Here is a 12,409-nt window from a genome sequence, read left to right on the forward strand (position 1 = left end):
GGGACTGTCTCGCCAAAATCGGGACAGTTGGGAGGTATATATACTGGTCCCTGACTTTGGAGTCTATGGAGGGAATGCAATTAGCTCTGAACATTTCGGAGCTAATGAATTCGCCCCCCTAAGTAATCAATTAGGGCCGTTTTCCATCTGTGTTGAAGGCATTTTCGCCAATGCCTCTTCACTTCTTTTTTTAAGTGAAAAGGCATTGATGGAAAATGTCTCAAAAGCATCGAAAATGGCCCGCGTGTTTCCCGCCGATCCACGTGTTTCCCACCACTGCCGCATTTTTCATCTAGGGAGAAAAAACGGCCCTGCTATTACATAGGGCGAATCCCCATTTGCCCTAAATATAGCAAAAAGCTCAGTTCCGCTACATTAGGAGGCTGCTGGGCCCCTGGTCCTTCTTCTGCGCTGTGACCCTCTGTGCTGTAAAGTGAGCTGCCGCTTTGCAGCGTCACTTTACTGCACCGGGGTTACAGCACAGCATATGGGGGACCCGGCACCTGGCAGCACTCACCGGAGCAACGGACACCGGCTCCTTGGGCTGGTAAGTATGATTTTTTTTTTTTTAACACTGTTATCAGCTTGTGTGTCCATCGGACACATAGAGCTGATCACACTGCTGAGTCCCCGCTCACCTTTCTCTGCCGGGGGGCAGAGAAAGTTGGACAAAGGCTGCAGATCGCAGTGCTGCCCTGTGTATTCTCCAGCCTGAGCTGGTAAGATTATCACAGGGCACACTGCGGTATTTTTCAAACAAAAATTTTTTTTTGTAATTTCGCCCACATCGCATTTCCCATTTTAAGTATGGTGAATGCGATCTGGGTTACAAAAAATAAATAAATATGACAATTAAAGGGTTTGTAGCAGTTTTTCATGAAAATAATGTGAAAAGGGTGTGAAAACACCCCTTTTCATATTATTTTAGTAAAAATAATGTTACTAAATGGGCCCCTAAAGCTGAAACATGTCTCTGGCCAAAAAGCTTAACTTTTCCCTTACAAACACATGTTTTAAGAAGTATAAATTCCTGCAAGGACCTAGTGTTGAGCACTTTCTCTCTCTATCAGGAAGAACCATGAATTGACAAGAGTCAACTTTATGCAAATGTTGGAACACTGAAGGATTCTGGGTACAACATAATCCAGATTAAAAACACAAAAGAATTATAAAAGCAGTCTTTGCAGAATAAGAACACTGGAGACTTCTGGGTACAGTATAGGCAGATTACTGTTGGTGCACTGGATTAATCTGTGATAGCTCAACCTCTGAGACTGTCTTCTTTTCCACCCTGTTTAATCAGCAAACAAAGTTTACTGGCAGGCATCATTAATCAGGTACAGTAGCTTCTTCTAATCAGCAGAGCATAGCCCTTACAACCTCTGGGCAGTAACTAATATAGCATTAGGGTCATTAAAATATAGTTCTGGCAATATCTCAATTTATACAGCAAAAGGCTGAGCCACACATTCAGTCAACTGGCCAGGACACAATGGAACTTTATTACTAGGAATGTCCATTGGTATGTTCTCCATCAATGGCTGCCATTAATGACAGTGTAGGCCATCAATGTACCTTCCATCTTTGTCTACTATTGATGGTGATGTGGCAGGTATCCATCGTTGGCTGCATACTACGCAATTGATGACCATCAATGGTTTCACGAAGTGATGGTCATCCCTGTACTTTTACTAACTGGACTGTGGGCCAATCAGAACCTGGGAGGTGGGGCTTCATGGGTGTCAGTGGGCAGAGCTATGCTCCGTGGCCCAGCACTCTGTAGAGAAAAAAAAGAGAACTATTGGGTGGTTCTATAAATCAATGGCAGGAAAACATCTGGTTCTCCCCCATCGATAGCAAAAGTGTTCAACAATGACCATAAACCATCGATGATTTGGACTCACAACCCCCTTCTCCCCACAGCACACTGCCACACAACATCAGTAATTGAAATGTGAGGCTAGCTGCTGACAGTATGCTACTCAGAGTACCCACACTTCAACTGAATCAAGTGGCTAGTGACAGCCATGACAAGACGAATAGATGACACACCCACAGGGGCAGGGCAATGCGTGACTACCCGCCAATGAGTATGTAGAGACTGGGAGAGTGGGCGGGGCAGTTCTGCTGAGCCTGTCAAGTCAGGGAGGTGGGTGGGCCAGCCATACCCGGCAGCAAACTGTGACCAAGATTTGTCAAGCCTTGGAGAGTGATAAATAGCACGGTGATAAAGTGCCAGCCAATCAGCTCCTAGCTGTCATTTTTCAAACAAAGCCTGTAACGTGGCAGTTTGGTGATGATTGGTTGGTGCTTTATCAGCGTGAAATTTATCACTCTCCAAAGCTTGATAAATCTGGTCTTGCATTTGTAAGAGCAGGGGGTGGTGCAGAGGGCCGCTGGCTGATAGCCTACCTCTCTGTGAAACAGCAGCAGCACTCTTAACAAAAGAAAGAAGAAGAAAAACATCGGCCAAACGGCTACCATTGATGGTGGGGAACCATATGGGTCTCTGCCATTGATGGTAAAATTAGTTAACATCAGCTATCAACCATTGATGTTTGTAAACATCGATGGTCAATGGCCAACCCCATTTGTTACTTTGATTAGTAACCCTGAGGGGATAGAGCTGAGGACTGCATACTGTATATATTTATTTATTTATGTATAACCTGGGAACATAATATGTGTGTGTGTGTGTGTGTGTGTGTGTGTGTGTGTGTGTGTGTGTGTGTGTGTGTGTGTGTGTGTGTGTGTGTGTGTTTCTCGCTTATGGGTTTGTGAATACCTGATACTGAACCTGTGGTACGGTTTCATTATTGGAGACCCCCATAGTTTGTATCTGAGGATTAAAGATCACACTGTGTTTTTCTCATATAAGTCGGTTTATTTATTGATTCAAGTCAGTGACTTGACATGTGGTATCTAGTTTCAGAGAAATCTGGCAGCCTAGTGAAGAGAAGTGAGACGATACAATTCATCCTCCCCTATTTTAGGTTCAGCTTCTCCATCAAACCAACACTAAATGAAATGACCAGACTATAACTGCACATGAATGCTTTTAAAAATGAACTACAGTATAAGCAAAATCTATTATTTCCTTGATCTATCCACCTCCAGTTAGTAAAGCTATAGAGGTCCTATGCATGGTACCCCATTGTGTGTGAGATACTCTCTCGCAGGTTCCATCTCAGAGCCTCATATAGTGAAACAAGAATTTGCTAACACCATAGAGAAGGACCACTTGCATGTGGGGCTGAGGAAGAAGTATTAGCCCAAACTGCAGGGGGTACTGAGCATAAGACTCTTGCGAATATACTAGTGGAAATTTAAGGAAGTTGAAGAGTAAAAAAAATCAACTATAGCATGAACGTCTCCTTTAAACTGATATATATATTTAGAATAGCAAAGTAAGATGTGCAACAAGGGCCAAGGTCAGCGCGCTTCATCTGTTTTCTTTACTTCTGTCCTTAACGTTTAACTGAAACACAAAAGAAAGAGCATTATGAGCTCCTAAATGTTTATAGAAGGTACTACAGCATTCTGTGATAAAGAAGCTAATGTAAAAAAAAAAAAAAAATACAATTAAATAATAGTATTTGTTACCTCCATAGAATAATGGGGGTAATTCTGAGTTGATCGCAGCATGAACTTTGGGGGTCATTCCGAGTTGTTCGCTCGTTGCCGATTTTCGCTATGCTGCGATTTGTTGCTAATTGCGCATGCGCAAGGCGCATGCGCTAAGTTATTTAACACAAAACAGCAGTTTTGCTGTGGCTTCAGCAACGCTTTTCAGTCGCACTGCTGTTCGGTAAATAATTGACAGGAAAGGGGCGTTTCTGGGTAGTAACTCAGCGTTTTCCCAGTGTTTGCAAAAAAACGCAGGCGTGTCAGGGAAAAACGCGGGAGTGTCTGGGAAAAACGCAGGAGTGTCTGGGAAAAACGGGGGAGTGGCTGGCCGAACGCAGGGCGTGTTTGTGACGTCAAACCAGGAACTAAACGGATTGAGCTGATCGCAATTTGTGAGTAGGTCTGGAGCTACTCAGAAACTGCAAAGAATTATTTAGTAGCAGTTCTGCTAATCTTTCGTTCGCAATTCTGCTAAGCTAAGATACACTCCCAGAGGGCGGCGGCCTAGCGTGTGCAATGCTGCTAAAAGCAGCTAGCGAGCGAACAACTCGGAATGACCCCCTTTGTTAGCAGTTGGGCAAAACCATGTGCACTGCAGGGGGGGAGGGGCAGATGTAACATGTGCAGAGAGAGTTAGATTTGGGTGTGGTGTGTTCAATCTGCAATCTAAATTGCAGTGTAAAAATAAAGCAGCCAGTATTTACCCTGCACAGAAACAAAATAACCCACCAAATCTAACTCTCTCTGCACATGTTATTTCTGCCCACCCCCCTCCCCCTGCAGTGCACATGGTTTTGCCCAACTGCTAACAAAGTTCCTGCTGCGATCAACTCAGAATTACCCCCAAGGTCCATATTGTACAACTTTTGCCTATGAAATGATTACTGCTGTTACAGTAGGTTACTTACCTACCGGAGCTTCTAATAAACGTGTTTCTAATGTGCGAGAAGCATTAAACATATAATTTCCTTTAACAACAGATAAGTGTTTCTGTTGTTACCATACTGATTGGCATCACGAGTCATTGGAGATATTGGAATGTTACTTGTCCCGTTTCCATGCATTGCTGTGCTTAAATGCATTGGGAAGTGTACAGATACTGGCATATGACAGGGTCTACAAAATTATTGTAAAATATCCCTGTATGTGTGGCATCATGGTCTCACTGGGCAATGTACAGTGCATATGCCAGATTTTCTTATCTGTTATGTCCTTATACCAGAGGTTCTCAAACGCAGTCCTCAAGGCACCCCACTGGTCCAAGTTTTAGGTATACCACACTTGGCTACTCTATTGAAATGTCTGGGAACCTCCTGAATGTTGGATAGTACCCCAGACTCTCAGAGGAGTAGGTCACCCTCCAGTACCTTATACACTTGCTAGCGAAATGGGCAGGATGGAGGCATAATGATGCGCTTGTAGGTGAATTGTGTCATCATGGCCCTACTCCTTGAGTCCCTACACCTTCCTTCTACTCCTTGAGTCCCCACACCTTCTGTCTCCTGCTGGAGTCTCCACACCTTAATTCTCCTTGAGTCCCCACACCTTCTCTCTCCTCTTTGAGTCGCGCTGTGCTGAAGTTTCTCTATGAAATGTCAGTGCAACAGGATGGTGGCATAATGATGCGCTTGTAGGTGAAATGTGTCATCATGGCTTTACTCCTTGAGTCCCCACACCTTCCTTCTACTCCTTGAGTCCCCACACCTTCCTTCTACTCCTTGAGTCCCCACACCTTCCTTCTATTCAATGAGACCATACACCTTCCTTCTACTCCTTAAGTCCCCATACTTTCCTTCTACTCCTTGAGTCCCCACACCTTCCTTCTACTCCTTGAGTCCCCACACCTTCCTTCTATTCCATGAGACCATACACCTTCCTTCTACTCCTTGAGTCCCCATACTTTCCTTCTACTCCTTGAGTCCCCACACCTTCCTTCTACTCCTTGAGTCCCCACACCTTCCTTCTATTCCATGAGACCATACACCTTCCTACTCCTCCTTGAGTCCCCACACCTTCCTTCTCCTCCTTGAGTCCCCACACCTTCCTTCTATTCCATGAGACCATACACCTTCCTACTCCTCCTTGAGTCCCCATACTTTCCTTTAACTCCTTGAGTACCCACACCTTCCTTCTACTCCTTGAGTCCCCACACCTTCCTTCTACTCCTTGAGTCCCCACACCTTCCTTCTATTCTATGAGACCATACACCTTCCTTCTACTCCTTGAGTCCCCATACTTTCCTTCTACTCCTTGAGTCCCCACACCTTCCTTCTACTCCTTGAGTCCCCAACACCTTCCTTCTATTCCATGAGACCATACACCTTCCTTCTACTCCTTGAGTCCCCATACTTTCCTTCTACTCCTTGAGTCCCCACACCTTCCTTCTACTCCTTGAGTCCCCGCACCTTCCTTCTATTACATGAGACCATACACCTTCCTACTCCTCCTTGAGTCCCCACACCTTCCTTCTCCTCTTTGAGTCCCCACACCTTCCTTCTATTCCATGAGACCATACACCTTCCTACTCCTCCTTGAGTCCCCATACTTTCCTTCTACTCCTTGAGTCCCCACTCCTTCCTTCTACTCCTTGAGTCTCCACACCTTCCTTCTCCTCTTTGAGTCACGCTGCGCTGAAGTTTCTATATGAAATGTCAGTGCAACATGATGTTCAGTTAAGTCACAGTGCCAGGGACATTTTGCAAGACGGACTGCAGCTCATGGAGCGCAGCGGTAGCCATGACAGCTACAGCCAAGTCTGAGCCACAGCCTTGTAAGATGTAATCATCTCACAAGACAACAGGGCAGTGAGCTCAGTGGCGGCCGCCGAATACTGAACACAGCTGAGCCACGAGGAGAACCCTCCCCTTATGTGTGGGTGCCCCGGGGCAACCGCATCTGCCATTCTGCCTATAAGCTAGCCCTGAACATGCCTTGAAAGTGCACCTGTTTTTGGATGCCTACAAGTTCTCCTCACATTCTTAGTATGCCCTCTGCTCATCTCTTCCTAGTTTATGACATGGTTTCTAGGTCGACAGGGACTCTAATGTTGACCTTTTGTCATGTCGACCTAATTTTTCCCAATTTTTTCTTCTTCATTTTTTGGACTTTTTCATACTTTACGATCCACGTGGAATACAATTGGGAACAGTCACCTTGACCGATGCGAGGGGACACTGTGCACTAATTGGGGATCCCGGTCACATTACGGAGAAATCGACACCAAAAAAGGTGCAAAAACTCAGGTCGACCTTTTGTTATGTTGACCTAGTACATATCGACCTAGAAACCATGTTGGCCTACTTACTGTCGACCAATAGTGGTCGACCTAGACACTGTTGACCTAAGTGTGGTCAACCCTCCATACCACACCCCTCTGCCCGCCCCTCACAGGGGGCATTGTACTACTGTTAATAATGTTACTTACCTAGCTGTCTTATTATTTTTACTATTTGTTTATTACCCCTACACTAACTGTTTGACCTTTGCATATAGCAATAATTAATGATGTGCATTTTTGTCAGCATCATGGACAGTTGGCATTACAGTATATAAAAGATAATGATATTAATACAGGTTGAGTATCCCTTATCCAAAATGCTTAGGACCAGAGGTATTTTAGATATCGGATTTTTCCGTATTTTGGAATAATTGCATACCATAATGAGATATCATGGTGATGGGACCTAAGTCTAAGCACAGAATGCATTTATGCTACATATACACCTTATACACACAGCCTGAAGTCAATTTTAGCCAATATTTTTTATAACTTTGTGCATTAAACAAAGTGTGTGTACATTCACACAATTTATTTATGTTTCATATACACCTTATACACACAGCCTGAAGGTCATTTAATACAATATTTTTAATAACTTTGTGTATTAAACAAAGTTTGTGTACATTGAGCTATCAGAAAACAAAGGTTTCACTATTTCACTCTCACTCAAAAAAGTCCGTATTTCAGAATATTTGGATATGGGATACTCAACCTGTAATACAAAATCAAATACAAAATAGTGTTCTTACTGCATAAATTGTCTTCACATTTTCCTTTGCAAGCTGAGCAAGGCTTTCCTTTGCAGTATGGCGTAGCCATCATTCTTGCATCATTTCCACTAGTAATATTCAATAGAAATTGTATTAGATTTCACATTTACAGCAGAGTATTATTTAATTAGTTATATAATCAACTAATAATTTAATGGTGTACAAAACCGTACATTCAATCTTTAGAGGACCTCTTCTGCCAGATACACATAGCAAATCAAAAGGACTATATCACTAGGTGGAGGGATTAAGTAAAAGCCTAGAAAAAGGGTTTTGTTCCTATCCTAGTGTATGTTGATGTAACAGTTTTAGACCTGTATCTCCAAAGTGCCGCAGTACAGCAGACAGATGAGTTTTCCTATAACTGAATCATTTAGGTATGAATACTTGCAACATTTACAAAATGTACCAAGTGTCAAATTATTTATTTTGCACCCATGTATTTCACACGTGTACAGTATGTCTCTATAATACCCACTTTCAGAGAAAACCTGCAGACCAAGTTGATTCATACTGTACAGTATGATTCCAATAGTGATCATCACTATTCGAATAATACTGTATGAACCAACTTGGTCTGCAGGTTTTCTCTGAAAGTGGCCACTATAGAGAAATACTGTACATGTGTGAAACACATGGGTGCAAAACAAAAAATTTGACACTAAGTGATGTGAGTTACTCTCTAACTTTGGGGGTCATTCAGATGTGGTTTAATTGGCACCTTGGGCTGTACAGTACTGACTATCTGCATGTGTGTGAACGTGTCCTGCAAAGCAAATCAGTGCTTGACAGTCTGCTGCTGTTTAGGGTGTGGGGAGCTGGGGTGGCTACGGCCTCCATTTCCCAAAACGGAGGTGTGATGCTGCCTTTGCGGATGGGGGGGGGGAGAAAAGAGGCCTGGGATCTCTGTGATTGCACAGAGATTTCCTGGCCTCCGCGACGGGGGCGGCTTGCAGCTTTCATGGGGCTGAGTGAGTGATTCGATGGGGGAAATTGATGTCATCTTTGTTATAACCACTTACACGCAGGAGATAAAACTCACCTTCGTCCAGTTTTAATTCCATGGACATCTACATATGCTTTTAGCTCATGGTAAAGTCTTAAATAGTCTTCATTCCTTGGCAAGTGAATGTCATCCATTGAAGTAGTAGAAACACAGGTCTCTTGAGAACAGCTGCTCCACGTGAAATAATTTCTCCATTTTGTGAGTTTACCAGAAACATCTACTGAAGCTCCTCACAGATGCCACTTTGTCCTGCTAAAAATGTACTGACTATTCCCATCTAGGAAAACCTTAATATTATTGCATCAAGCCAATGTATCTATATTGGGTGACTTTGCCACAGTAGCAGACTTCCGGACCAGCGTTTCATCACCGGTTAGAAGGATTCTGGACAAGGGTGCTTGTACTCACGGGGTCATAGGGCATATTCATGTGGAACAGGCTCACACTGAAGTACGAAACTAGTAAAGTAGCTTTTCTCTGAGCAGGAACATTCCAGAGTTACAGCGCCTCAACTGTCAACTGAATAATAGAGAGAACTACTATAGACAAGTGCGTCTCTTACAGGAGGGTGACCGCACAGAGCAATACGAAGCCAATTTCTAGCCTTGCTACTGGCTCGCTGCATAGTATGCCCTTTGAACAATGCCAAATCTTTTAGACCTTCTGCCCCTTATCCTGCACAAGAACCTCACAAACCAGATTTTAGGAGACAAACAACCAGAGTATCACAATTTTGTGCTCAGACTTAGAGAATGTATATAGCTGTTCACAAGGATATAAAAAGTGAATAATTCAGATATGTCCCCATACATCGAGTGAATGTGTGTACAGTACATATTTTGAGTTGCACCAATCTCTACGACTGAATATCCTCCGCCCCCCTCTCCTCTACAGCAGAGGTCATCACTATTAACAGCACACAGTTTGCTAAAACTCGTTAGCTGCGATCACTTTTAGAAGCGAGCGCAACTCAGAATCAGGCTCACTAGATTTAACAGATCCCGAAGCTGTGTCTACAGCAGTGGTGCAAGTAGAATTTTTTTCTTAGTGGTACTGATAGTAAAAATGGGTGTGGTCACATGAAACTAGGGGAGTGGCTACATGACAATAGGGACATGGCCTCATTATGCCACGCACCATAATGCCCTTTACACATTATGCCAAACACTGTAATGCCCATTACACATTATACCACACACCGTAATGATTATTACACATTATGCCACATACCCTAATGGCCATTACACATTATGCCAGACACCGTAACACCCATTACACATTATGCCACACACCATAATGCCCATTACACATTATGCCACACACCGCAATGCCCATTATACATTATGCCACACAACATAATGCCCATTATATATTATGCCACACACCGTAATGCCTATTATATATTATGCCACACACAGTTATGCCACTGACGCCATTTTATGTCCCACACACAAAAATTCCCCAGTGGTGGGCTGGTGGTACTAAGTACCACCACCAAATGTCTTAATGGTACTCTGTACCACCCCGTACCACACCACTTTCAGAACTGGTCTACAGTAAGTAAGAATTTGAGAATCTAATCGTTCTTTGTTATCGTGGTAGCCTATCCTCTCCTATCCCTCCCATAGCGCCGTCATTTCTTAGTTATTACTTTTTTTTTTAATTCCCTGTATGAAGTCCAACGCTTGTGTCGCTCACAAAATAGGTCATAAAAACGTAAAAAAACCATGTGAAAGCAAATAATACTCACGCTGGACAATAGTGGCAAATAAACACGTATGGAAACGACCCTCCGCATTCCGCCATTCCACATCCAACGCAGCTGGTATTGGCCCACACAAGCTTAAAACAGAGAATTTGAAATGTAATAACAAAGTTTAAATAATAGTTTTTACTATTTTTAATTATCTGCTGTAAGTGACTTTTTTGGTAAGCCAAGTGTATGTGACTATTATAAATATATTGCCAATCAGTATGGTCACCAATTCTGCCATGCAGCTAGACCAACCAGAGATTTGTACAATGACAAAAGTAGACACACCTAGAGCCAAATCACAACATGAAAGTCAGCAGACACTACAGCCAGCTGCAACGAAACTACAAATTGATAAACAAATTCATGACGTCATTTGAAAATGTTCTTGGTACTACAGTACTAGGAATTGATCAGCAGATTGCACAGTGGTTAGCACTGCTGTTTCATAGCACTGGGGCTCTGGGTTTGAATATGGCCATATTTATTTATCAGCTTTGCCTGAAGTGTAATATCAGGAAACTATTAATTTCACAAGTGTATCAGCAAAAGGACCCTTCAGTAATATATCCCAGGTTCATTTTCAGGGAATGCGGTCTTTAGGTCAACAGCACCTACGTCGACACTCATTAGGTCGACCATTATTGGTCGACGTGCATTAGGTTGACATGGTCAGTAGGTCAACATGGCAAAGGTCAAAACATTAAAAAGGTTGACATGCGTTTTTCAAAAATGTTTTCATTTTTGGAACTTTTTCATACTTTACGATCCACATGGATTAATATTGGGAATAGTAACTGAAACCGAGGGGATGCGGTGCACTAATTGGGGTTCCCGGTAACTTTACAAAGAAAACGACACCCCAAAAGTATTAAAAAAACCTCATGTTGACCTTTTTCCATGTCGACCTATTTCATGTCAACCTAATGACTGTGTCGACCCATTTCAGGTGTCGACCTAGTCACTGTGTACCAACAGTGACCTACCTAATGATTGTCGACCTAGATACTGTCGACCCTTGCAAAGAGATGTGAACACTCCCTAGTAGGCGCTAGATCCGTGAAGATATGATATCTCAAATATAGATGTCAAATGAGGTATCAAAATATGATAAAATATGAGGAAAAAGTAGATAGAAAGGAAGGGGAAAATATAGAAAGGAAAAAATAATATTTTTTTCATTGTATTATTATTCATTGATTGTTATCTCTTTTCTTTGAGGATAATCCATCTGAATAACTTACCATCATTAATAATCATCATCAACATATTTAGGACATCATTATAATGTTTTTTGAACGTGGAACTTCAAAATAAACATGTGAACTGCTTCCTATAAAGTGCAACACAGGCCACTTCCTGTCAATGGAATGCAAACAACCCTTTGGAACGCATATGACGGCACTTCCGGTTTTGGTACTTCCTGTTCCGGTACGTCCAGACCGGAAGTGAGCAGGAAATGCACATGTGGAAACCTCTGATAGGATCTACACCAGAATAAAGGCACGGACAACTGTACAGGGGGCAATCAGCCTTGAAAAAGGGACAGCATAGTCCCGAAACGCGTTGGTTTGCCCTGCTGTGCCATATTCCATTATCAAGACGGACAACCTCTACATGCTGTGGGCCACGTGGACAGTCATTTGGGAATCAAATCTCTGTGTCACTGACCTGGGTTGGGAGTGTTGTGAAGTCGGGGGTTCTTCCGATGGTCGGGAAGAGGAACCACAGCTGGGTCGGAGCAGAGATGGACGGATATAGGTTTTCCTCATACAGGACTCTGACAATTATGATTGATGAAAAAATGCTGAAGAACTTTATTATGGGAAGGGAGCAATACAGCGACACATAGAAGAAAGAGAACTTGTGGGCAATGTCAAAGGCTACTGAAGAATTTGTGAGCGATGCTTAAAGATTCATGAATAAAGAACTTGTGAGCGATGGTGAAAGACACTGAAGAATTTGTGAGCGAT

The 12,409-nt window shown here is 42.9% G+C and overlaps 1 protein-coding gene across 1 annotated transcript in view; it reads right to left on the reverse strand.

Moving 5' to 3' along the window:
- Positions 1–2,887: 2,887 nt before the first annotated feature.
- Positions 2,888–12,409, reverse strand: part of LOC134911113 (allurin-like) — a 151,009-nt gene continuing 141,487 nt past the window's right edge. Inside the window, exons 7-9 of the mRNA XM_063919484.1 lie at positions 10,434–10,525; positions 7,657–7,745; positions 2,888–3,478 (exon numbers count right to left, since the gene is read on the reverse strand). Coding sequence (XP_063775554.1) covers positions 3,468–3,478; positions 7,657–7,745; positions 10,434–10,525 — 192 coding nt within the window. The 3' untranslated portion in view covers positions 2,888–3,467. The remainder of the gene's footprint in view (positions 3,479–7,656; positions 7,746–10,433; positions 10,526–12,409) is intronic.

The sequence above is a fragment of the Pseudophryne corroboree genome, chromosome 4 (genome assembly GCF_028390025.1).
Source record: "Pseudophryne corroboree isolate aPseCor3 chromosome 4, aPseCor3.hap2, whole genome shotgun sequence".
Taxonomy (NCBI): Eukaryota; Metazoa; Chordata; class Amphibia; order Anura; family Myobatrachidae; genus Pseudophryne; species Pseudophryne corroboree.